General features: G+C 43.5%; 1 protein-coding gene across 2 annotated transcripts; it reads right to left on the bottom strand.

Moving 5' to 3' along the window:
* Positions 1-706: 706 nt before the first annotated feature.
* LOC311052662 (regulator of nonsense transcripts 1) lies at positions 707-27,188 on the bottom strand. Of its 2 annotated transcripts, none has more exons than XM_084067742.1 (24): positions 26,731-27,188; positions 23,512-23,654; positions 22,947-23,036; positions 22,192-22,359; positions 21,493-21,673; positions 19,846-20,007; positions 19,121-19,208; positions 18,465-18,563; positions 18,002-18,110; positions 17,245-17,404; positions 16,447-16,565; positions 15,432-15,596; positions 14,940-15,054; positions 14,252-14,395; positions 13,798-14,011; positions 13,221-13,338; positions 12,854-13,010; positions 11,934-12,076; positions 10,887-11,061; positions 9,375-9,456; positions 8,677-8,835; positions 7,597-7,823; positions 7,087-7,209; positions 707-5,039 (listed from the first exon to the last, which is right to left on the bottom strand). In XM_084067742.1, the coding sequence occupies exons 1-23, from the start codon at positions 26,926-26,928 to the stop codon at positions 7,090-7,092; spliced, it is 3,336 nt and encodes a 1,111-aa protein (XP_083923868.1). In that variant the 5' UTR covers positions 26,929-27,188; the 3' UTR covers positions 707-5,039; positions 7,087-7,089. The 2 variants fall into 2 exon arrangements, with proteins under 2 accessions (XP_083923868.1, XP_083923867.1); XM_084067741.1 differs by having other exon boundaries at positions 18,450-18,563.
* Between the last annotated feature and the right edge of the window lie 294 nt (positions 27,189-27,482).

Raw genomic sequence — 27,482 nt, forward strand, 5'->3', positions numbered from 1 at the left:
CAAGTGCAGCGACTACGTGACTCAAAGGTCAAATCAGCCTTCATGATTTGGGGGATAACAATTGCCTCATGAACATAATATTTGCTGTCGGTCAGAAACTTCATCTCGATATTTTAACTTATTTTAATTAACACCCTACTTGAATCCTACAGATTCACACAAAAGTAGCAGATCCACAAGCTCGAAACGCCTTTTGAACTTGTAGATCTGCTACTTTTTTATTTGAATCCTGAAGTTTCCACCCGACAGACGATATAAGTGCTAATATCACTTGTATACCAATAATCCATTTGGCTGACCAGTTGAAAAGACATTAAGCTAAAGCCTTTTTTCCCCGGTTTGATTCTTTGTGTAGTTACTGCACTTTGGCTTTTAGGGCGGTATACTTAAGCAATATTTCAGAGAAAAAAAAATGTACAAACTCAATGCATTGAGACACGTGATTTTGTAGATATGCCATTTTAAAAAATCTGAAAATGTAAAAGCTGACCGACAAGTTTGAAAGATTTTTTGAAACTTTAAAAATATTACTTTGACAATTTCGTATAATTATTGAAACGTGAACAAATGACTTAGGATAATTGTTTAAAAGATGTCCAAAACAATATGGATGCCAAGTTGAAAGTGAAAGAGTGAAAGAGAATGTGGAGAAAGATGATTGCACAGGTGAAGTAAACAATATAACAAAGAACTCTCAATGATCAAACAGGCTAAATGTTTCTATTTATTAAGCATGTCGATTTCAAAACGTGTCAAGATCTACTGGACAGCGTGATTGTCATCTTGTTCTTTGTGGTAAAAAATATAAAGCAGGAATTGAACTACACAGATGGACAATTCTTTTAAACTAGGAAGGAAATGGAAATAAAAACATACATTCTTTTTAGGGGTCGACTTGACCTTTGCGTATGTCACTGGCTCTCACCGTCAGGGAACCCACCGGGGGTCCAAATGGTCTTCAACTCTTGAGAGTGTGCACAAATGGAGCTAAAAGGACCTTTACAGGTCCACTTGTTCACTCTCAGAGTTAAGTGAACACTGAGGATGTTCTTACAGTGTAGATTGGGGTCCCAGAGATACAAACATGGTATCAAATGGGGGTCTGTGACCTAATACAGTGGTTCTCAAAGTGGGGTCTGAGGACCCCCAGGGGTCTGTGGGAGGTTCCAGGGGGTCCACAGCAGCAAAATGTGTTAATATATCACAATCATTTTAACCAGTTTATCAATTAATGTTGGCTATTCAAAAATAGCAGATATACAAGCTCACAGCTACTAGGTGTGAGCTCACTGTGAGCTTGTACATCTGCTATTTCTTTTTTTTTACATGATTTCTTTCTTTTTTTTTTACAAAGATCTTCTCTTCTGGGTGGTCTCTAGCAAAACCTTTTCAAATGCGGGGTCCGCGGCCAAAAACATCAACTTGGGAGTCCTTAACATGAAAAGGTTTGAGGCAGTGACAAACAATACAGGAGCCCGCAATCTACACACTACAATACTGTGCAGTTCCATTTTTACTCTCAAGAGTTACAGACCCAAAAGGGTCCATTTTTGGACCACCTGGGGGTCCCTGGACCTGATGTCAAACCAACCGCTACACAAAAGGACTTAAAGTAAAAGTACATCATGTGACTAACCTGAAAACATGGCACACAAAAATAGCAAAGGAAAACCTCGCGCATCAAAGCAAAATTATATATATATATAAATGGTGGTAGCAATTCAGGGGTTCGTATAAATAACCTGGGTCACAACAACTTCTGGGATAGGGTTCTACAGAAATCTGAAGGGTGATCAAAAATGAGTCCAAAAAAAGCTTGAATAACAAATAAAAGTTCATACAATAACAAATACATCTTTTTCTGCCAGTCTAGCCCAAGAGAAGGAAGGTGGCTCGCCTCGCTTTGATCAGTCCTCACATCTCACAATACATACTGGCTAATTCTGACAACTGTCATATTATACCTATCTTACAAAAAAAAAAAACTAATAAAATATGACATGATCAATGTTTTGGTAATGATTTGGGAGCCCTGTGATGTGCTGGTACAGTATTACGTTGGGTTCACCTACATTCATGTTTGGTCTGAAGATTGTTTTAGAGGCACTGGTTCACGTAACCTTTTTTTCGCCGTTCCATTTTCAACTGGGATCCCTCACTAAGTTCTGTCACCTTAAAAACTCTCCGTCGTTGCTGTCGGGCAGAAACCTCTCATCTCCATATTTTAAGTTTGTGTTTTATCGTAAATTAATGCCCTACTTAATCATACTACAGCGTCACACATAAGCATCTAAAGCAGCAGATCCACAAGCTTGAAACGCGGCGCAAAACGACGAGTTTTGAGCTTGTGGCTCTGCTGCTTCTGAATTTGAATCCTGAAAATTAACAGTTTTGTGAGGTTTCCACCCGACAGAGAGGATATACTTAGTTGAGGGCTCTATACTAAACCACCTATGTTTTACCTTTACACCAAATCTCTTTGCCCGAAAATAGCCGATCTACAAGCTCACAACGCGTTACAAGTTTTCACGTGGCGCGTCGCAAATGTCCCCCCACCCTAGAATAGGGATGCTAGGGGTGAACAGCTAGTGTAGGGAGTAGTAATAAGCATTTGTTAGGAACTATTTTAAAAAGTACATTTGTCTGTATCAACCACTTAAACCCAATATGTATACTTGACCGGAGTCCCCCAGGGATCTATACTAGGCTCCCCCCCCCTTACACTAAATATGTCAGCCGAACGTTGGCCCCCACCCAGACTACAGGACGTTAGCGTTCATGTGGTTAGTAAACAGACTGGAAAATATCGTCTTCATTCAGAGGTTGGTTGCATTTAGGGGCCGGACACACACAACTTATCCTGGTTAAAAAATGCTTGGGCCTCCCAAAAGCTACCAGAAACTTTAACCTTTCCAAATCCATTAATCCAACTAGATTTTCAACAGAGTGTTGTGTTGAAGGTCCTGGTAGGTAGACCAGTCAACTAGACTCAACCCTATTTACAAGCAAGTAGCTGGGGTGGATCTACTTGTCCTGGAAGCTCTCGTTTTTCCTCCAGGAGGATTTGAGTAAGAAGAGCGCTTGTTTTTTTTTGTCCCATACATCACTTAACAAGGCAGGCACGCCGGCAGCACAACGCCCGAGGCTCACGAGTGCCCGCTGCGAGCAACCGATAGCCCGCACTCACCGCCTGAGTTAGCAAGCTGTTGTTGGACAGAATAGTTTATCATGTGAAGCAACACAAGCACTCCCTCGTTTTTTTCCCAGCCATCTTCGGAAAAACGAATGTGTCCTGGAACATTTGGGCTATGCTGCGTTCTGAATCTCCCAACCAAAGCCACCTTCCTTTTCCTCTCCTTTACTGGTTTAACCACTTAAACCCTATATACTTATTTAACTCCTCAGGGGTCTATACTAATTCCCCTACATTTCCCCCCCTATAGACCAAAGTATCTTTGCAAAAAATAGCCAGTCTACAACCCCACAACGCGTCGCATCGCAACATGTTATGACCTTGCAGGTTGGTTATTTTTGACGAATGTTCAACCCAAAATGGGGACACTTGTGGATAATCAGTCCACCAACATCTCGCTAATGACACCAAGTTTCTATCCCCCTCCCTCCTCCTTGCTTCCAGTCATTTTAAAAACAGGGATTTTGTACGACGTCAAGGTTAAAGTTCCCAACATTCACAAGAGAATTCCCCTTTAAGCAAAGCCGTCCTTTTAAAGCCATCGCCAAATCTAAGCATACATAAGAAGCAAAAAATTATAATTCTCATAATCCTCTGCCCAAAAAACACGGGGCCAAAGCATCAGCCCCTTCTAAAATATTAAAAAAGAAAAAGGTTTATTTTGTTTCCTTTTTTGCTGGAACTTCAAAATGACATTGAGTAGAGTATTCAATGCTGGTCGCGTTTAATAATTTCTTTTTTTTTTGTGCTCTGCGATAAGAAAGGTAATTCCTAAAAAGAATCGTCTCATGGTGGCGGTGTAAGCCGGGGGGGGTCCCGGTTTGTCCGCGAGTCACGCCTCGAGAATCTTTCCGTCTGAGATCCTCGTGCCACTCTGCAAGTGACGTGTCGTCCAAAAACCACCCGTTTGCTGTTTAAAGAGCTGTTGAAAAAGCCAAGTGGCGTTTCAATGCAAAGTTCTTTAACGTCAGACTTTAAGCGCAGAAACCATTTTCAAAAAATCGTTAACGTTTCCCACCAACTCAAGAGTTGAACGACGAGGAGAAAGCGTGTCGACTTGCTGCTGCTCCCTCTTGTTTTTCAGGCTCGCTGAGGATGTTTTCTTTTGGGGGGGGGGGGGCGGGGTCCAGAAGTTCACGGCCGCTACTTTTCCCCTGCCGTCCTAATCTAAATGATCCCAGGGAGGGGGAGGGGGTCTCAAGCGGCTTCAAAAACAATTAGACTTCAGGGGAGGATTGGGGGGGGGGGGGGCATCGCCAGTGTGATGGCGTTCCTTTCTACAAATTCAGCTCGAGCACTTCGACTCCTTTCCCCGCTCTGACGAATGTCAGTTTTTGGCCGACCGTTTCCTCGTTAGCGAACAGGGGGGGGGGGGTATTGTGGAGGTGATAGGAGGAGATGTGATGTGGGGAGGGGGTTGGTGAGGTCACAGCCTCGTTTGACATCCCCCCACCCACCCAACAAGAGAAACCGTTTAGAAGTCTCCTGACTTGCGGTTTCCCTCGACGCAGCGCGACCACGCCGCACGCCGTTTTAGTCTTCTTTGCTTCTTTCGTCACTTCGTCCCTCGAGTCCGGGCAGCGCTCCGTCTCTTCCACTCCGTCGCTTTCTCTCGCTCTCTCCCTTTTCTCCATCCCTCTCACTTGCCGCCCGTCGCTTCACTCGTTTTCTCGCCCTCTCTTCATGATTGGTTTTGGTTTCGCTCTCCCGTCGCTTTTCACAGGGTGGTTGCTTCGGTTGTAGCAGAGGAAAACAGATTGTATCCATTTTGTGTTTTTATCATTACCCAGATTAAAATGTGGACGAACTAAGCTCCACACAAGCCTAGCTCCATTCTTCCAGTAACCTGAAGGAAAAAACGGAGAGGAACACATTAGATATCTGTCCACCAACTCCACGGTTCCAGTATCATGATCTTTTGACAAAACCTGGCTGACTACTAAAAGAGGTGCACCATAGAGCTCTTCATGGGTCCAAAATGGACCTGTGAAATCTGTTCCCATAGGTTCAGACATGTTTTGGACCCAATCCCTAATTTGACGGGTGAAATTTATTCTGTGATCCGACATTACAGAATCGACCCTGACTGATGGATATCATATGAACCAATGTTAATTTTGTTGACTAAGAGACAAAGATTTTGATATTTAGTCAACTAGACTAAGACTAAACAATTTCAGGTGACTAAAATAGCACTAAAACTAAATGGTGTGTTATTCAAAAGATTAAGACTAAATCAGAATTTTCTGTCAAAAGAATATATAATCAAATAAATCAAAAGACACACAAGTACCAAGTATCGATACAATTATTTCCATTACAAAACGATACAAAGTCAAACGATACAATATGTTGCCGTTTACATATCGATGCACTGCTGTACCGTTACACCACTATTAAATTGCATGTTGCACATTTGATCCCATGGAGATATTGTTTGATCACTCTACAAACACACTGAACTCAGCTGGCAGCCTGGCACACATGTGCACGCTCAACTTTCCCCCCACCTTATTTTGCGCTGCAGTAATCTGATCAGTCAGCCTATCACGCAAAACTTCACCTTTCACAAAAATCTCTCCTGATCAGCACTGAGTACGGGACTTCTCAGATCCACCATTATGTACACAATGATAAACAGACCCCAGGACCCGAGGCAATAGAATCCAAACCAATCTGGACCCAACTGGCCATAATAAAACAAGGACCCGGACAGGTCTGGGGTATTGTCAAGCATTTTCAATTTGGGTATAGGGATGGGTATCGTTAGGATTTTTACGAGTCCGGTTCCGGTTCCTCTTATCGGTTACGGTTCCTAACGGTTCCATATTTCGGTTCCAAAATGGTAAAAAAAATAATAATATTGGATGCACCGAATGGAAAATTCTTGGCCGAAACCGAATAGCCGAAAATTATTATTTTATCTAAATATATACATTTTTTAAAATATTTTTTTGTACCATTGCTGTCATGGCTATGCCTATGTTGTAGAGCTACATGATTATGGCAAAACTTATAATAACTATAATGGCTCCATATTGAGATCAGTTATTTAAAACATTAGCATGCCATACAGTTGAATTATTGCAAATTATATATGAATGCAAGAAATGAAAACAAATATTCAATAACCTAACAAAAGGCAGTTGCATTATTGCACACAGCCAAAATGCATTAATAATATTAGGCCTGCCATTCCTTTCTTTTGAGAAGTTACTTTCAGTTTCATTTCAGAAAGACACACGCACGCGCGCACACACACACACACACACACACACACAATCAAAGACAGAATCGTTTACAGCTGGTGTTAATTATTTTGCGCAGCACAGGCTCTTGTATAGCTACCCCCTCTGACATGTGGATTCTAAGATGAGAACAACAAAGCTTACAAAGTTGAGACGGTGTTGTGTGAGAGGAGAGGGGAGGGGGAGGGTGCGGGGAGGAATGCAGCTGCACTCAGAGAGCAGCAGCAGCTCCTCCGACCATACGACGGTGTGTTACCGAGTGAGATGCAACGGATGTATACTTCTCCATCCACGGTGTTTTACCGGATTTGTGATTTTTGTATTGTGCTGTTTGTGTAGCACTTCTAAACGCCTTTGTTTGAACGGCTTTTAGCCGCGTCTAGGAACCGATATGCAGAACCGAAATGACATATTTTGTATGGGTACCCGGTACCGACCATTTCCTTATCGGTTTCTACTTGGAACCGAATTTCGGTACCCAACCCTATTTGGGTATACCAGTGAAGACGTCTTAGTGCACCGAATTCAGTCTTCCATGCAAGGTTTCTGTATCAAGGTTAAGGTTTAACCACTTAGAACCTCCTATAATAATTGCTGCCAGCAGCACCTGGTGCCCTCTTAAGCAGTACTGTCTGAGGTACGTACTCTCTAGTACTGTGACAGGCCTGTCACCCCGCCATGCTGGTACGCTCGTTCACCCTGGTACGTTGAGTCTTGAGACAGAGCCACGTCCATCTGCGACTTGAACTCATCACCAAGGTAACTGTCCTGTGACACAAGAGGGAAAGAAACAGTGTTAAAGCCATATTGTGACACCAGGGATGGGACGATATTTTCATTTCATGCACGATTATTGCGGCCAAATTAAATCGTTAACGATAATCAAAATATGCTTAAATGAAAAAATACCAATATACTGTTATCAGGCCACATTAATCCTATTATGCATTATTCTCCGCAATAATAAAATGTTACGCTCCTCACATGGCTTCACTGTCATAAAACAAAGTACAATAATTACACAGCAATACACAAGACAACATAACAGAGCATTTGATTTCAAATTCCAACTGATACTTCCAAAACAACAGATGGAGAACAGATGGATTCAGGAGTTTTTACCTTGGACAGAATGGATGGATTGAGGCTTCTTACCTGGGACAGTTCAGGCTGGGATAGGCCGGGCTGGCTCATCTGGGAAGGCTGGCTCATGGAGATGTAGCCTTGAGTCAGGGGCCCCTGGGAGAAGGGCTGGGAGGCCCCGTCCTGGCTGGCTTGACTGTTGGGGCCGTTGGGCCCCTGGCCCCCGGCTCCCTGGCTGCCCGCGCCCCGGCCCCTCTGCCGGCCTCCGCGGCCCGGCTTCCCCTTCATACCTCCACGACCTGGAGGCACCACCAGCGCTTCAGTTAATCACTGACGTATATCCACAATGTGCAAAGTAATACTGTACTACAAAATATACTGAGGGCTCATGAATAACATTTTACAAACATTAGACAATAGGCCCTACATATACACAGTGATTAAAGCAACAAAAGAAAATGTATTAGGCCAGGTATTATCATTTTATTAAACCTATGATCCTGTTCTACAGCCAAAGAGACTGGGCCTTTATATATTATATCCTAGGACGAGTGGTACAGTGGAAAAATGTCATAACTCCACCGCAGCTAAAAACCCGAGCGGACGGACCATGCGTTAGATCACGTATTTTAAATGGCTCACATTTTTTATACGACGTTCATACAGTGTTTTTGTCCCAAATGGACCGCCATAGTGTTTACCAGCCGACTTGGATGAAATCACAGGTGAAATCTCGTCTTGCGAGACTTCCGGAGGGGCGCAACTAACACAAACACTGTGGAGAGTTTTCTGTCAATATGAACGTCAGATAAATAAAAAGAGCGATTAAAATACACAAGCTAGTGCAAGGACCGTCCGCTTGTTTTTAGCTGCGGTGGACTCGGGATGGAGTTATGATTTTTTTCTTCTGTACCACTAGTCAGGTAAGAAAAAGGTAGTCCGGAATTCTCTTTTAACCTGTGCTTCTAAGAAAAAAACGAGACCATTTGGATTTTATGGAAGATGCTTTTGAACGTGTATTCTATTGCTCGTTGGACCAATTCAAACAACTTTAATATCTATTAAAAGTCAGTAGATTGCTTGGTCGGAACTACCCGTTCTGCGTTTCCTATTCAGACAGATCAACACCAGTTGATAAGGTGGTAGCTGTACCTGCGATGGGTCCGTTGCTCTGGCCCAGGTACCCCGGCGGGGGCATGGGGGGCATGACCAGGTTGAAGGGGATGGGAATGTTCAAGGCCATGTGACCCGGCCCTGCCCCAATCATACCAATCTGGTCGTGAGTCTGGAAGTACATGTTGGTTGGACGCCCTGCCGAGAGACAGACAGACAGACAGATATGTGATTACACTTTTGGGCTAGCGCTTTGGATAAAGGCGCTTCAGAAATGCAGCATTTCCAACCATGGAAGCTCTTCATCGATTAGACGCGGGGGGGTGGGGGGGGGCTGATGATTAGCTTAATGTGCAACACTGTTTTCTCACTCAACAGTAAACAAACCAACATACAGTATACGTTTATACAGGGTATCTGCACGTTACTAAAGATACAATGTAATGACTTTTAAGACCAAATTGGCCAAATTATCAAATATTATTTAAAAAAAGAGGCAAACATTGTTAAAATAGACGACCTACAAGATCGTAGTGAGCTTATAGTTTGGCTATTCTCACAATTTTTATCTGTGGAACCGAGTCAAACTAAATGCAACGCCTCAAACTCTTACAATTCCAAAGTGCTTGTCAGGGTGTACTGGGTGTACTGGGGGTTCCCAGTTCAAATCTGATAGTTTTTTTTGGGGGGGCGGGGGGGTGCGGCCTGAAAAGTGTGGGAACCCTTGGATTACTCACCTGGGTTGCTACGGTCGTAGGCGGAGCCAGGAATGAGAGCCTCACGGGCGTCGTACATGGCTGTACTCATGAAGCGTCCCCCCTGGCAACATGCAATATTAACACACGTTAGCTCTTACTGTGCACAGGGTTCATAATGTAGAAACCTCTCATCTCCATATTCTAACTATTTGTTTTTTTCGTATATTAACGCCCTACTTGATCATACTATAGCGTCACACCAAAGCATCAAAAGTAGCAGATCCGCGAGCTTGCGGCTCTGCTACTTTTGATATTTTTTCAATTTGAATCCTGAAAAGCAACAGTTCTGGATGAGATTTAACAATAACAATATTCCGAAACCCTTTTTCTTATTTATTGTCCATGAGTCACACTGATGTCCAGAAATTCACGTGACCAGATGACAGGCTCTACACCACTGGTGGTCAACGTGGGGCCTGGGGACACCCGTGGGGTCCTTCCCTAGGGGTCCCCCAGCTAAATGATTGACTGTTGGGAACCAAATGCACACAATGTGTCACGATGACATCTGCTTGCAGATCCGCTATTTCGGGTATTTTGAGAATAATTCACACAGGTGTGATGGTGTTGAGTCTGTTGACCAGCTTGCAGATCTAGTATTTTGTGTATAATTCACAGGGTTTATGATGTTGAACAGTTTGTAGATCTATTATTTTGTGTATAACTCACAGGGCTAATGGTGTTGACCTAGCCTGGCGTAGCTAGACTATATCACTGCGTGGATATGAGTCTGGTGCTTCTATGAGGATGTTTTGTTTCCCAAGGGGCGGGATCAAAACAATGTCCCTCGACGCAATTGGTTAGACCTACAACCAACTACCAATTACAGTCGCCCATATTCGAATACTGGGCCCTGATTGGTTCCCCACGTCTTCTGGGACAGGAAATGGATTCTCTATGGAGCGGTGCCAGACCCAAATCCCAGAGTGCAATTTTTTTTTGCACTCGCAGATTCGTCTGGTCCCAGGCTAGTGTTGACCAGCTTGTAGATCTAGTATTTTGTGTATAACTCACAGGGCTGATGGTGCTGACCAGCTTGTAGATCTAGTATTTTGTATATAACTCACAGGGTTGATGGTGTTGACCAGCTTGTAGATCTAGTATTTTGTGTATAACTCACAGGGCTGATGGTGCTGACCAGCTTGTAGATCTAGTATTTTGTGTATAACTCACAGGGCTGATGGTGCTGACCAGCTTGTAGATCTAGTATTTTGTATATAACTCACAGGGTTGATGGTGTTGACCAGCTTGTAGATCTAGTATTTTGTATATAACTCACAGGGTTGATGGTGCTGACCAGCTTGTAGATCTAGTATTTTGTATATAACTCACAGGGTTGATGGTGTTGACCAGCTTGTAGATCTAGTATTTTGTGTATAACTCACAGGGCTGATGGTGCTGACCAGCTTGTAGATCTAGTATTTTGTATATAACTCACAGGGTTGATGGTGTTGACCAGCTTGTAGATCTAGTATTTTGTATATAACTCACAGGGTTGATGGTGTTGACCAGCTTGCGGGGCTTGCTGAACTGCATGAGGCTCTCTCGCAGGTTGTTGAGGGGTCCCTCCACCAGCACCTTCTGCTCCTTGTAGTAGTTCAGCAGGTGGTTCCACAGAGGCTGCTTGGACAGGGCCTTGGGGTTCCCCACGATGATCACCCCATATCTAAACACACACACCATGAACAAAGAGCGGCGGTCAGATGATCACCCCATATCTAAACACACACACCATGAACAAAGAGCGGCGGTCAGATGATCACCCCGTAATCTATACCAACAACACACAAACAGGAGAGAGCGAGAGCGAAGGACCCTCTCCCCCTTACTGGTCCATTCGGTTCCATTTGTACACTCTCAGAGTTATGGTGGTCCTTGAAATGTAAAAGTTTAAGAGCCACCTGTATTATAATTGCATAGCTCTGACAGTGTGATCAAAACCGGTTCCAAAAGTGATGGAACTGATTCCGGTTCCACAAGGTTGGATCCGGTTCCGGATCCCAACCCGTTAGGAACCAATTTGGCTCCATTGGCTCCATTTGTACACTGAGAGTTATGGGGGTCTGTGGCCTAATCAATACTAAACTGGAGGTCCTAGAAATGTTAAGTAAACGTTTGTACGTTTACTTAACATTACAAAAGTTAACGTACAACAGTTTGTACTTCATGAGGAGAGATGTGTAGAAACTGTCTTCTCTCAGTGAGCTAACAGTTTATGTCTGGAGTCACACTGCCCTCTACTGGCAACATTGGTGTACTGCTGCTGTTGTATTGCAGATGTTGCTTTTTTATTGTTTGTCTTTCACTAGTATTTCTAATGCTGCTACAGTGTCTGAGGAATCAAACAAAAACATTTTTTACTCTTATGTACCAGACCACAAGACACTCCTAAGGCCTGATTTATACTTTATACTCTGCTTCTCATGCAACGAGCTTGTAGATTTTCAATGCACAGCATGATGTGCAACGGATGAGAAATCAGGCATAATAAAGGCTCTACACATCACTAGTGTCAGAGAGTGAGGCGGTCAGACTCACTTAGCTCTGGTGAGCGCTACGTTGAGACGGCGAGGGTCGTTCAAGAAGCCGATGCCCTGGTGCTCGTTGGCACGAACGCACGACAGGATGATGAAGTCCTTCTCTCTGCCCTGGAAGGCATCCACACTGGCGATCTCCACCTCCTACGGAGAGAGAGCAGGGACAAAAAAAACACAGCTCCGGTCACACTTGGCAATGGCATTAAAATAATGTTTCCTGGGTCAGCTGGTCACAAGTTGATGGCCCCAAGTATGGGTGTTAATGCATTCAAACCGCCTGATCGCTCAGGGAGCTTTCGGAGGTGACTTGCTGGGACACATTAGTCAACGTGTAGCTAGGGATGCACCACTTTTTCGGCCATACGTCGGTATTGGTAGTGGTTCTCAAAAATAGCAGATAAACAGATACAAGCTTACAGCGCATCAGTTAGTGCCACGCTGCAAGCTTGTAAATCTGTTTTTTTCTTTAAAAAATAAAATCATTAAAGTGTTTGAAAAATGCTGATGCGGGGTCCGCAGGGGTCCATGGCATGAACATTTTTGAGAACTACTGATTTAGTAGAATCGGCCTCAGGTCTAAACCCATTAAGACCGGGAACGCACCGGTGTCATTTTAGATTTCTTTTGCTATTTAAACATAGCAGATATACAAGGCCATAGCGTGGCTATTCTATTTTTGAAAAACCATGAAAGCGTTAGCAAATCTTTGAATATATATATTTTTACAGCGAACATTTGTATCTCTAATCTTTGCTTCTGGAGGTCCCTGGAAAAAATATTTTGAGATATTTTATGTTTAAATTCTTTATTCAAAAAACTGTTAGGATTTAGAGATATTTTTAGAATATGGCCTCATGTCTTAATGTTTTTTAAAACTGCGGCACGATGAAGAGCTAGTAGATGTGTAGTTGTTCAGTGTACCTGGTAGAGTTTGGTGTGCAGGGAGCCACTGAACTGCATGTACTGGACCAGGTAGGAGCGCTGGCCCTCGTAGGGGGTGATGATGCCGATCTGGTCCGGTTTGGCTCCGGCCTTCAGCAGTCTGGTGGTGATCTTCTCCACGTTGGACGCTTCCGTCCTACAACAAAGCAGCACGCACACACACACAGAAAATCACTTACTGGTCCGCAAATATGGAACAGAAGACGGGGGGGGTCACCGGTTTGCCTCCCAGTCCGCCCATGTCTAACTGTCCCCGAGCAAGTCATTTTTGGAGGATATTTGATATACACATACTGTACATACTCCTATGTGGAGTCCTTTGCACAGCAGTTATTTAAGCGTTTACCTGTTGAGGTAGGAGGTTCCAGAGCTGGCGATCTCCTCCTGGCCCTGAGTGACGTAGAAGTACATGGGCTTGTCTGGCTGAGGCCACTGGAAGTCAAATCCTTTCTTGATGCGGTCGCCTGGACGGGACAGAGGGGATCAAACCGTCAACAGAGAGACAGAGGAGATCAAACCGTCAACAGAGAGACAAAGGAGATCAAACCAGAGAGGAGATCAAATCAGAGAGACAGAGGAGATAGAAACCAGAGAGACAGGAGATCAAAGCATCAACAGAGACAGGAGTCATTCAATAGAAGAGACAAACAGAAATTAAATAAACGCTCCCAGTGTTTAAAAATAGCTTGTAGAAGTGTTTGTTTTGTAAAGATGGATGCATGGAGTATAAATGAAGCTTAACATTACAAAGAATGTCATTATTTGATTGGAATGTGCAAGGAAACATCTGTGAAATAACCGGCATTGCCTATACACTGTGTTTTTCCTGGCCACCGTGACAGCCGGCCAAAAGAAGATTACGCTGCACGCTGCAGTGCAATATAAATGAAAGTCCAACATTTCCAAAGTGGACATGCACTGACCGGCGGTGACTCCGTTCTGCAGGGAGCCCTCGTAGAAGATGTTGGAGGGGAAGGCGCTGAGCGCAGGGTGCATGCGGTACTGGACCTGCAGGCGGATGGGCCGGATCCCCAGGACCACCAGACGCTCAAACAAGGACTGGGACAGGCCCGCCTTGGCTGCCTTCTTACACATGACCACTGGTCCCAGCTGGCAGTGGTCTCCCACCAGGATCAACTGCGGAGGATGAATGGCAGTTTAACTAATGATGCCATCAAGTTGTTTAAAGACGTTTAACACATTTAGATCGGAGGCCGATTTTACAAATGCCTTCTAAACCAGTCAAGATGTGAAGACCAGAAAATGTTCAAAAGTCAAAAGGATAAAACACAAAGAAGCCTGACGGCTTATTGTCATTGTCGTCCTTTGGTGTAAGAGTGTGTGTGTGTGTGTGTGTGCGCATGCATGCGTGCATACCTGCTTGGCCCCCAGCACCACAGGTACCATACACTCAGGCTCGGTGGCCTGTGTGCTCTCGTCAATGAGGATGGAGCGGAACTGCATCTTGGCCAGACGGGGGTCTCCGGCCCCCACACAGGTGCAGCAGATCACGTCAGCGTTCTGGAACAACACAGAGAGAGGAAGCTCCGGGTCAGAACCGAACACATTTTTGGCCTAGAGAGTCCCACTATAAGAATGGAAATCCACTTCTCCATGTTTAGCTGATGTCTCCTCTATGTTATGTGGCCCTTTAACAGTATTGTACTGTAACTTTACTAGCCTTTTAACATATTTACCCATGCACTGCAATAATGTCTGGCTACCTTGTAGGCATACAATTAAATACAAATAATATATATATATTAAGTATATATCAAACTTCAATATTTGAAAAGAACATTTGACTATAATTTTACAATGAAAAAGCAAACAAGTAAATATAAAATACACACAAACTGAACTACGTTTTGTTTCACTTAAGCTACAGTTTTGAGCTTGTAGATTGGCTATTTTGGAAACGTGTTGGAAGGTACAAATTGGGACATATCGGCTGCTAAATTTCCCATACCGATGTCAATAAAGTCAAATAATGGCCGATATATCAGTACGGCTCTAGAAGTAACCGCCCCGGTCAACGTCCGTTGCCCTTGTGTGTGTTTCTCACCATGAGCAGCTCTCTCTCGGCCGTACGTTTCAGAGCTCGGTAGCGTTTCTCGTCAGCAGACGACAGTTCACCTGTTTCATCCTTCAACTGCTGCAGCTTCTGAAGCTCTGGCATGCTAAGAGACACACACACACACACACACACACACACACACACACACACACACACACACGTGCAATATTGTAACATTAGCATAGCTAACAGGATAGTCAACAGTGTGTCCACACAGGTCAGACTGTCTGGGTCAGGTCTTTGAAGATATGCGCTGTACTGCAACACAAACCTGTATTTGTAGTAAAATGTATAAAACAATCAATAATGTAATCAAATCATTGATAAGTAATCGATCCCTATTCTGGGCATGTCATTATAGGTGGAGAGTAAAAAAGTAAGTCACAAAATGTCCAAAATAAAGAAAATAGCAGAGCTGCAAGCTCATAACTCGTTTCCATTGAACTTGCAGAAACTCAAGTTTCCCAGCATGCCACTGACCTGTCCATGTTGCTGATCTGGTTGTGCAGGGCTAGGAAGGAGACCGGAGAATCGATGGCCTCTCGGCTCTTGGCACAAAGCCGAACCACCTTCAGCCCGGTCTGGTGGATCTTCTCCGTGAGCTGGTCCACAGCGATGTTACTGGGAGCACACACCAGCACTGGCCTGCAGGACGGACACGTGCACGTGGTGAGGACTGAGAAGTAAATATATTGCCGACAAAATGCCTGACTAAAAGTGTTGTGCAACACTTTCTGTTGAAAATGAGCCAGACTCTACATGGCGTGTTATCCGTTGCCCAGTTGTGTCAGGTGATAGATGGTATGAAACACTGGCTCTCAACCTGTGGGCTGTGAGGATATTGCAAATGGGCCCCCAAATTAGCCGGGCATGGCCAGACTTATATCACTGTGTAGATATTAGTCTGGAATCTCTGTGTGGAACCTGCATCTCCAAGTGGCGGATAAAAACAATCATATGAAAACTAATAGAATTACGCACATCACTTCATTGAGGATAAAGAAAATGCCTCTGGTCATAAACCCACCCAATAGTTGCATACAGGGCCCTGATTGGTGCCCCACAACTTGGGGAAAGCGAAATCCAATCACAACCGAGTGGGGCCAGACTAATTTGCCAAGAGCTTTTTTGTTGCGCTGGCAGATTTGTCTGGTTTCCAGGCTACCCCCAAATAATTGCTATAACACTAATGTTTTAATAATAACGTGACATTAAAATTGTAAAATTAATGTAGAAAATAATTCATGGTATTTTCTCTTTTTGTTTTTATTCTGATACTGAACAATTGATTGATCATTCAAATAAAAATGTCTTAAAATGCATGCAGCCCAACCATCTGGGTGGGCCACGAACGCCATCTCATCTCAAAATATTTTGAGATGGGGTCTACGGTCAAATACTATAATTTTGATATGGCAAAAATAGTTTTTCAGAAAACTGATTTAGAAGACATTTATAGAATGGGCCACATGTCTTAATGAGTTGATGGTGTTACCCGTTGCCCTGTCGTGCCAGGTGGTAGACGATGGTTGCTGAGGTGACGGTCTTCCCTGTACCAGGAGGACCCTGGATCAGACTGAGAGGTCTCTGTAGCACCGTCTTCACAGCGTACACCTAGTTCAACATAACAATAACATCGGTTATTGACACACGTCATTAAGAGGATAATGGTCAAACACTATGCAGCCCAGGCATAGCTTCTAATTTTGTTACATCTAATCTTAGTGTTTAAGGGCTTTTCACACGAGGAGCGATTGACGCGCCTTGTTCATTCGTTGTCAGCGAGAAGCGAGCGGGCAGGTAGGGAGGCGTGGGCATAGGAAGGTGCTCTTTGGTTATTTATTTTTTAAATTAGCTGAAAACCAAGGCACTCTTCCAAAAAGTTAAAATTTAAATCATGGCTAGTTCATCTTTTTCTTTTTTTTACCCGTCCCAATGAAGAGCTAGGCAACTATCCTTATATTAACACTTTTAAACTGTGCCTTGGTTGTACATATTCTAAGAGTTGAAATGTGTTGACCTTTTTTCTACTCGCCACTTTAAAACGCGTCTATTCCCACGAGGAGCACAGTGTGTGACCTCGCAGATGCAAGCGAGAACGCAGGCGTTGTGCAGCTCCCCATCTGAAAAGCCCTTTCAGCCAACCAGGTTTTTAGAAGTGATTTTCAAGAGCAGATCTTCAAGTTGCTACTGTAGCTTCAGAGATCAGTTCTCCAATCTCTGTTATTTTTAGCAGGCGACAGCAGCAATGTTGACACAACACTCAGAAGGTAACAATACTTGTGTGTGTTACCTGAGAGTGGTTGAGGTCAGGCAGGCCCTGGGCAGTGAAGCGTTTGGGCAGTTGACATTTAATGATGACATCTTCCACCTCATGGCCCAGCAGCTTGTGGTAGATGTAACCCGACACTGAAGTCTCATCCACCGCGAATGTCTTCAACGCGCTTTGCATCCTGGGACACCAAACAGACACGTTATAGGGGGGTGGGGGGGCAGGTCACAAATCTCTATTAGGATTTTATATGGCAGTCCTATCTGGAGTTTTTTTTGTTTCATGTTTGGGGCTAAATCTGCTCCTGTTCTGGACGCAGTTGTATTCTAGCTCTGCAGGAGTCATCTATACAAGGGTCATTCTGTTGAGTCCGGAGCTAACCTCGCAAAGAGCTGGACTGATCAGTCACAATGCGACGCGTTCCTGAGCTTGTAGGTCTGCTATTTTCAGCTTAAGACATTTGGTGTAGTGGGAAAAAAGGAGCGGACCCCTGGGGGACCCCGTTCAACTCAGAATATATGGATTAAGTTGTTAACCACTTGAACCCCAGCACCTCAGGTCCAGTTTATCAAGTGTAGAGGGTTTAAGTGGTTAAAAGTATACATAGCAGGATTCTTCCACTTAAATAAATAAGTGACCTGGATATTGGATTGAGTGAAGCTGCCCAGAAAAAGTAAAGTTCAGATTTTTAAAGTAGTGGATGGAAGTAATGTCTACTCTACACTGTTGAGTACATATTGGTCTTCTATCACTGTGGTGAACCTGCAGTGTACCGTACCTGTCAAAGGAAGTGGATTTCCATACAAAGTCCACCTGGAAGTTGTGGGGGATCTCCACTGGAGCTCCAACGCTGCTCCGCAGCTCAATGGCAATCTCATCACCATAGTCTGAAAAGACGCTGCTCAGGAAACCAACCAGCATTATGTACATTATAAATATGAATATTTTGAACAGCGTTGCTGTCGGGCAGAAACCTCTCATCGCCATAGTGTAACTTTGTGTTTTTTCGTAAAATAATGCCCTACTTGATCATAATACAAGCGTAACACAAGTATCAAAAGCAGCAAATCTACAAGCTTGAAGCTCGTTTTGAGCTTGTCGATCTGCTACTTTTGCTATTTTTGAGTCCTAAAAAGTAACATTTTTGACATGAATGAGGTTTCCACCCGACAGACGATAATGATGAATGTTAAAGTGGAGGTGATCATTTGTTGTAGTTCAGATACAGACAGAAAGGATACTGTCGGGGACTTTGATGACGTGACCAATTCCCTTCCACATGGGCGCCAAGTCTCCTTTGTAGCGCAGACAGATCTCATCGCCTTGCATCAGACGCATATCTGTGAGCCGTACCAAACAAGAAGCCAATTAGAAAGAAACCCATACTCACAGCTGAAATTATTAATTAACCCATTAAGACCGGGAACATTATATACCATATACATTGTTATACCTTTAAAAACGGGAAAGCATCTGTGTCATTTTAGATGTGTCTATAGCAACAGGAGTTTTTAATGTATTTAAAAAAAATAAAAAATAGAAGATTTTCTGAAAACTTTGGTTAGGATTTAGAAGACGTTCTTAAAATCGACCTCAGGTCTAAATGGGTTAATGATTTATTAATATTGTGTTATTATACAATACCTTGATACACACACACAAAAAGCGCACACAACAACCTCAAAAGAAATTAAAAATTGGGCAAAATAAAATAAGACAAGCACAGCACGCCACGCCATGGAGGGATGCAGGTATGGGGTGGAGATGCTGATGCTGCGTGCAATGCTGCCGAGAGGAATGTGGGTTCTATACGACACAACATTAACCACTGGAGGAGAGGGGCGGTGGTGGGCAGGGGGGTGCAATAAGACGAGGATATAAAAGCTGACAGAATTACCACCTGAGTCCGTCTTGGGCAGAGAGAAATAAGCAATCCTCTTTTTATTCAGCCCCAGGTCCCACCTGACCGTTATATTGTCTTGGGTCTGTGGGTAAAGATGGAGAGGAGAGGAAGGGAGAAGAGAAGAGATCTGCTGTTTTTGCCATTCAAAAAAAAAAGTGTGAAACATTTTTGGAAGATTTCTTCTGTAACGACGTTCCCAAAATAGGGTCGCCACCAACTATACCTTCCACATCTAGCTAGGGCTGTCACGATTATACTTTTCAATTTTACTTGACGATTAATTGTTACTCAAATAATTGCGATTAACAATTTGATTGTGTTTCTGTCATTGGACATTATTGGAACAAATTACATTTCTGTTTGGCTGTTAAGCTTCGTAAACAAAAGTTGCACAGGGCAGATATGACAATTAACACATTTTATTACTTTATACTTAAAAATAAACATTAATAGTGGAAATAGCCGTTCTACAAGCTCAAAACGTGTCGCATCGCAACACGTTTTGAGCTTGTAGATCTGCTATTTCCACTATTTGATATATTTTTTAAATATATGAACATTTTTTACATGGAAATGATTATGACGATAATCTCAAATAATTGCAATTATGTAATAATTGTGACAGGCCTACATCTAGCGAGAACACACACCACGTTTTCATGGCGTTCTGATTCTAACCCAGACAGAATCTACACGAACAACATGTTTTGATGACGTACCTGGGACTCTTTGAGCTTCTTGTCGTAGTCAGCCTCCAGTTTGACCAGCGGGCCAAAGATGTTCTGGTACTGGTAGGCGTCCTCGTAGCGCAGCAGGACGTGCTGCGGCTCCTCGTCCACGCCGGGCTTCTCCAGGTCTTCCAGGGTGGCCCCGGGGTTGTCCTGGGAAGGGGAGGAGTCAGGGGACACTGCCTTATTAGGAATCCTACCTTTCAAACGCACGCTGTGGTATACCGGGTGTAGCCAGTAGGGCTGTTGCAGTTAAAGCACGGCATGAAACCCTGGGCTGATTTTTCCGTTCTTTTTGAAAGAAGGTTTCATATGTTGTTTCATGGCCCTTTAACACATCCACTGCCAGGCCCGTAGTCCTACGGGCCGTTAAATCCAACCGTTAACTGCCGTTCCCGTAGTCCTACGGGGCGGGTGTTTTCCCATGTTAAATCGTGCAGGTGCAGATTCCGGATTTTTTTTTGCACTTCCGGTTTCGAAGGGGGCGGACCGGAAACGAAATAATACTGTTTCCGGTTTTTCTCCCGCCTCCGTTTCCTGTCTAGCGGTCAACTTTGGACGCCATTATCTCTGGCTTGTTGTTTTTCTCACCGCATCCACCATTTTAGCGTTTTCCTCTCGTTCTCCAGAATGCAGTGTCGGATCGCGGCACGGTTTTCAGCGTTTTGTTCGGTCGGGTCCCGTGTTTGTGTCGAACCAAATGAACGCGGATTTTAAACGGATTTAGCGGGGCCTATGACGGAATCAAAAAAACAAAAAAGGTAAGAAATAGCTTGGCACTACGATGGACGTTCTGAGATTAGCCGATGACATTTTCACTAGTGCTAGCACCACCGCTTGCGGTACAACCACCTGGATGGGGGCGTGTGTGACTTCCTTTAGAAAAGCATCAGTGAAGCAACAGTCTCCAGGGTTGCCGCACATTTTTAACAATGAATTTTCTAAACTTTTCCAAACCATTTTAACTCATTTCCAGGCCTCTATAGCAATCACATGGTGCAATAATGAGGCTTTTACACATGTGTGCTATCAATGCCCCTAGGTCTAGACAGATTCGAGCAAAGGTGTCACTTGACAAAAAGAAAAGATCTACAAGCGCACGGTGCAACGTGTTGTTAGCTTATAGATCTATTATTTTTGTCACGTCCTGTATACATTGAGCCACACATATTTGACGCAATGCTAGACATGTTTTGGGACATCAAAAGGACAACAAAATCAATAGCCAGAAACTATTATATCCAAAAATTTTCCCAAACATTTGATTAATTCCAAACCTTTTCCAGGCCTGGAAAACGTTTCAAATATATTTCCATTTTCATGACCGTGGGAACGCCGAGTCTCACAACAATCACAACTCATCATGTGATGCGCTCCTCCCGCAGGAAGACCTTTGATTTGATTAATTTGACAAATAAAAAAGAAAAACATCTATGTATAAATCCCAGGAATCTTATTCCTTCGCATATCTCACAAACCATTCACCCGATCCGACTTCACACTTGGTGGGTTTTAACAGCCAACAGCAAATTATATCCAATCAGAGAGCTAAGCAGCCATGACATCACAACCGAGGAAATAAAAAAAATATTAATTACACCCCGAGAGTGTTTTATTTTGAAGGAAGCTGCTGCCTACCTTCCATAGCTCCTCCAGTTTGTTGATCTGCTGGGCGGTGATCTGGCGTGCTCGGAGCTGCTCCTGCTCAGACGGGATCTTGACCAGCCAAGACAGGAAGCAACGGTCCTGGATGAGAGGCTGCCACTGGGAGCTGTCCCAGTTGATGTCCTTCAGGCTGCTCTGACTGGCACACGGCTGTCTGTGTGTACGCATCACAAACACAGCAGCAACGCATCGCAAGGTTGTATTAGATACAGTGTTTAAATTAAGCAAACGATGGTTTGTTTGATGCATCCAGTCTTAAAAATGTGCGTAAACGCAGCTGTAGCGAATGATGGAGGAAGTCAAACTAAATTTGTCTTTGGTAACTTTTACAGACTATCGAAAACAAGCAATCAACAGCTGAGTCTATCGCATGAAGATGAATAGCCTACGTTGACAGCAATCAATGTTAACTTTAAAGGGAAACTAGGTAACTTTTAGCCTATTTTTTATATATATCTAAATACATATTTTAGCTCTCATTTCCCTCTATCAGCCACTATATTATTGTGCTGGTGTGTTTCCTTGCAGAAAGACATCCCTCTGGCTGTATTTTGGTTTTGTTCCAATGTTTATGTTGACATTCATGGGTAGATTCTTGACCATTGATTAATTGACAGTCAATTCATTGTTAACATCCCTAGTCGTGGCGACAGAGCTTTAATCCATGCATACCTGCAGAGCAGCACCACCACAGAGTCGGCCTTGGCGGGGATGAAGCCCAGCAAGAAGACGTTGCGACAGCCACAGTTGTAACACTCCAGCACCGTCTCGCCCAGAGGACCGTCCTTGTGCAGCGTCACCTCTTTGCATTTGGCCCTCACCAGGTGGTTGACAATATGGCTGTAGGGCAAAAGAAGGACCACCACATCAAACCAAACACCAGAAAGAAACAGAAAAGAAGAGACAAGCAACAGGACCTCACATACAGTGCATGACATAAGATAAGTAGATTTCACACACACCTCTACAATTACAGTCTACATTCTAAACCAAATCCTCATAATTTGATCTCAGTGCTACCTACTCTTATTATGCAACCAGCGTCATCAACCATTAAAATTACATTATTTTCTATACTCTAAGTCAGGGGTTTTCAAACATTTTCATGTCAATCCTAATTGTGCATGAGATTCATACTCTATTGGTGATATTAAAACATGCTAGCAGTGTCACAGACACACATTCTTGTACTGTAATAATCTCAAGTGTATTGAATTAAAGTTGACTTGCTGGGGACCCCCTAGAATATCCTCGAGGAGGGCCCCTGGGGGTCCAAGAAGCCCACTTTGAAAACTACTGCTCTAGGTAGTCATGTCAGGGAAAGTATTAAAATTGTGGAATAAAGTTTGGAATCAACAATTCAAGCAAAGAAGTTAGTGTCCTGGCCTGACGCAATGCCATATGACCACTATGGCAGGATAACATACCTGCCAGAAGTGTTTCCACGTCCGTTGCAGAACCATTTCTTGCTGGTGTTGCAGTACACCACACATGCCGGATCATGAATACCACAGTAGCTGAAACGAAAACATTAGGTGTATTATACAGAATTCGGTTCGGTTTCCTTTACGACACTGGTGCAGATGCATCACAGTATGAATGGATGCACATGGTATAAGGACAACACTAGAGGTGGGCTACCCGACGGGCCGGACGTTATTATCGATAATGGCATAATGTGTGTGCGTGTATACTCTGTACCATAGCTTATATAAAACAATGCCTTTTCATGGTGATTTACAAGCCCACACAAGTGTAATCAGGGTAAACAGCCATGCTGTAACATTGTAACAAGTTAGCATGTCAGTGTAACAAAATGTCCAAGAGTATAAAATATACTTAATATATACAGTGCTGAGGGACAGTTCAAGAGATAGTGGCTTAAGTGACACCCACTCCTCTGTCTTTAATATCAGTATCATACTGTGTTAAAGACCATAAAACAGACTAGGGACTGGTCATGGAGTGTTAGTGTGTGGTGTGGTGTGGTACCTGCATGCGTGCAGAGGGAGGTCTTTGGTGTAATAGGTGTCTTCTTCATCTTCCTCAAAGTTGAGCTCAGCGAGCAGTTGGCTGGCCTTGGCCATGGAGTCGTCCACACCGCCATTATGGAGGCCTTCATCAGGGCCGTTCACCTGCACAATACAACAGAATGGATCTCTCAGCCAACCATTCCCAAACTACCTTGGTCCTAGGGTTGTTGTCACCATCATGAAACCATCATGAAATATTAGCTTCATTGTCATAATTGTGATAAATGATTTAGTTGTCTATTTGGCAATGAACATTGGAACATAATATGTTCCGATGGTCATTTTTATTTATATTATAAATAAAAATGATATGCCTAAAAGCCGTTTGGCTTCTGTGCAATTTAAAATTGCACAGAAGAGATGACAAATAACTTAAAATATAAAAAGAAAGGACCGACAATGATCGGTACCAATAATCAAAATAAATAATGTACTAGGCCCAAAATAAACCATATTAATTAACTTCAAATAATGGAAATAGTCGATCTACAAGCTTGTCCATTTCCACTATTTTTGAAAATGAATCAACTTTTTTCAACTGATAGAATTTATACAGATGAACGCATGGAGAAATTATTCTGCCAATTATGCAAAATGATTGTGATTATCTCAAATCATTGAGATCAGGCCATTATGTAGCCTAATAATTGTGACAGGCATACTTGGTCCTCTGGAAGTCTTTCTGCTTTACTATCCTTCCAGGTGCATAAAGAACTAGACAGACCTGTCAATCTGTCAACATCCTGTTAGGATATCATGTCAACAGTACTATGCTCAAATCGTAGGGTCGTAATTTAAACCAGATGTATTTGGGATAGTATAGAAAGCACTGGGGTCCTAGTATAAGGCCAGCAGTACTAGGGAATAGGATCCAGGTAGAATATAAAACAACTGTACTAGAAGTCTAGCCTCGCGTAGCCAGACTATCACTGCGTGGATATGAGTCTGGTGCTTCTATGAGGATTTTTTTGGACGCAATTGGTTAGACCTACAACCAACTACCAATTACAGTCTCCCATATTTGAATACTGGGCCCTGATTGGTCACCCCAGACTTCGGGAGCAGGTAATGGATTCACAACGGAGCAGTGCCAGACCCGAATCGCAGAGGGCAATTTTTTTTTTTCACTGGCAGATTCGTCTGGTCCCAGGCTACTAGAAGTCCTGGTAGGATGTAAAATAAGTACTAGAGGTCCAGCCAGGTAGGATATAAAACCAGCAGGACTAGAGGTCCTGGTAGAATATAAAACCAGCAGGACTAGAGGTCCTGGTAGGATATAAAACCAGCAGTACTAGAGGTCCTGGTAAGATATAAAACCAGTAATACTAAAGGTCCTGGTAGGATATAAAACCAGCAGGACTAGAGGTCCTGGTAGGATATAAAACCAGCAGGACTAGAGGTCCTGGTAGGATATAAAACCAGCAGTACTAAAGGTCCTGGTAAGATATAAAACCAGTAATACTAAAGGTCCTGGTAGGATATAAAACGAGGTCCTGGTAGGATATAAAACCATCAGTACTAGAGGTTCTGGTAGGATATAAAACCAGCAGTACTAGAGGTCCTGGTAGGATATAAAACCAGCAGTACTAGAGGTCCTGGTAGGATGTAAAACCAGCAGTACTAGAGGTCCTGGTAGGATATAAAACTAGCCGCACTAGAAGTCCAGGTAGGAATAGTACAACTAGTCATATTTCAGTACCAGGGTTGGGACTAACTAGTGCACTAAAGTACTAAGTTAGCTGTCCACTGACTATCTAACACACAGGTGGGCGCATTACACTGAAAGTACAAAACATCATCAACAGACTGCTGTCAACTCTCGTGTCTCATCACACTCTGTGACTGTTGACTTGTTCATGTGTACAATGTTGTTCATGTGTAGGATTGGGCGCGATAAACAGTCAAAACACACATAAATACGTTTAGACTGCTGGAGTTAGCATGTAGCTAACGAGCTGTGGTTTGCTAATGTTGACTGTTAGCAGCAAGCTGGGAGAATAAAGATACCATGGATGGGGCAGTGACGTCACAAACAATAGGAGGCGTGTAGCTGCCTGAAGTACTTTACTTACATTTACTTTCATTTGATTTATTATTGAGCTACACGGACACTGCACAACATAAAATCAATATTTTAAAAGTGCAGTCAAGTTCATGCATGTTCCATTCCTTGAGTCAAAAGCACGTTTAGATCTGTAAGCTCACGACGTGTTGAGCGTTGCCATTTTCCAAACATTTTGACTTATTTATATAAATAAATACAATAAATGATCGCTTATATCAGTGGTTCTCAACCTGTGCACATGATTTTCGGGGGGGGGGGGGGGGTCCCCAGATGACAGTGAAGTGACAATTTAAAGACTTTTAAGACTTTAATAACTCGAAAAGAAAAATGACCATTACTGCATCAAAAGTAATCAAAAAACTATACTATTAAAACTGGTCAAAAATTGACCAAATTGTCAAATAATTTAAGAAGGGGGCTTTTTTCTAAATAGCAGATCTACAAGATTGAACCCTATTCAAAAGATTTATCTGTGGAATCAAATTCTAGAGTGGGGGGTCCCCAAGTTCAAATATGATTTTTTGGGGGGGGTCCCCAGTTCAAATATGATTCATTTGAGGGGTCTCAAGTTCAAATATGATTAATCTGGGGGGGTCTCAAGTTCAAATATGAGGATTCATTTGGGAGGTCCTTCAAATATGATTATTTTGGGGTGCAGTACGTTAGTCCGACAGCGCATTCCTCCGACAGCGCAGCGCTCCGACGTTTCCAATACTAAACCCGAACCAAACCCTAACCCTAACCCTAACCGCACGCGGATGCCACATAGTCGGAGAAAAGGTCTGTCGGATTAACGCATGCCTCCCATTATTTTGAGGGGTCACGGCCTCAAAAGGTTGACATTCCAGTGATTCCACTGCCCTATATATATGGCATGCCCAACATAGCCGCGTCAAAAAAGTGCTCTAAAAGAACTTCCGTAAAGACGGATACTTAGACGTGACGTCAAAGCCGCATCCTCGGCGGTTATCTGTCAATTCCTGCGAGGCAGGCAGCCAGGCTAAGCTAGCCAGCTAGGTTACCTCCGTTAGCCGCTAACGCTAAGCTAGCAGCACCGCGGTTCTTTTTTTTTTTCTCAAAACATCCCCCACGGAGCTCCACCGTAACGGTTACCTGTCCGTCCAGCTGGCTGTGGCTCTGGCCCTGGCTCTGGGTCTGGCCCGGTTGGGTTTGGGTCTGGCTCGGCAGGGTGAAGTCGGTGAACTCATACTCGGAGCCCTGGGTGTGACTGTCCGCCCCGAGCAGCTCCGCTTCCTCCACGTCCAGGAAGGTGAGCGTCTGTGAGCTCGGCCCGTACGCCTCCACACTCATCTCTAAAATACAATAATAATAACGATAAAAAAAAGAAACACTTTCGCTCTGCCGCAAACAAAACAAAGATGTTTTATGTTTCGTTCTTCTCTCTCCTTCTAACAAGGTGATCTAATATAAAACCACCCGAGACTTCTTCGCTGCTGCTATGGACGCGGATCTGACTCCGTTCGTTCGGACTTGGATTTGAACCCAAACAACACGACTTGTTGGAACCGCAGCAGCAGAAACACAATCCAACGTAACGGCGGCGGACGCTCTAGTGACGAACTTCCCTAGCATAGCATAGGGTGCTTTTTGGCCTTGCGTCCGTATTGCCAGCCACCATAGAGATTGCCACGTAGGGTGTTTTTTTGCCTTGTGTTGTGTGTGAGAGGCATGATACACCTGTTTGACCACTTCAACCAGTGTGTTCTCAAACTTTCTTTTTTTTTGGTGGTGGTGGGTCATTTCTGGTGATAAGCTATTGAGAAGACTTTTTACAAGGGCCAGTTACGAATTGCAGCCACCTGTGCTCTTTTAGAGCGGGTTTGAAGGAGAGTTAAAGGAATCAC

The sequence above is a fragment of the Gymnoscopelus microlampas genome (assembly GCF_963454915.1).
Source record: "Gymnoscopelus microlampas genome assembly, chromosome: 9".
Lineage (NCBI taxonomy): Eukaryota > Metazoa > Chordata > Actinopteri > Myctophiformes > Myctophidae > Gymnoscopelus > Gymnoscopelus microlampas.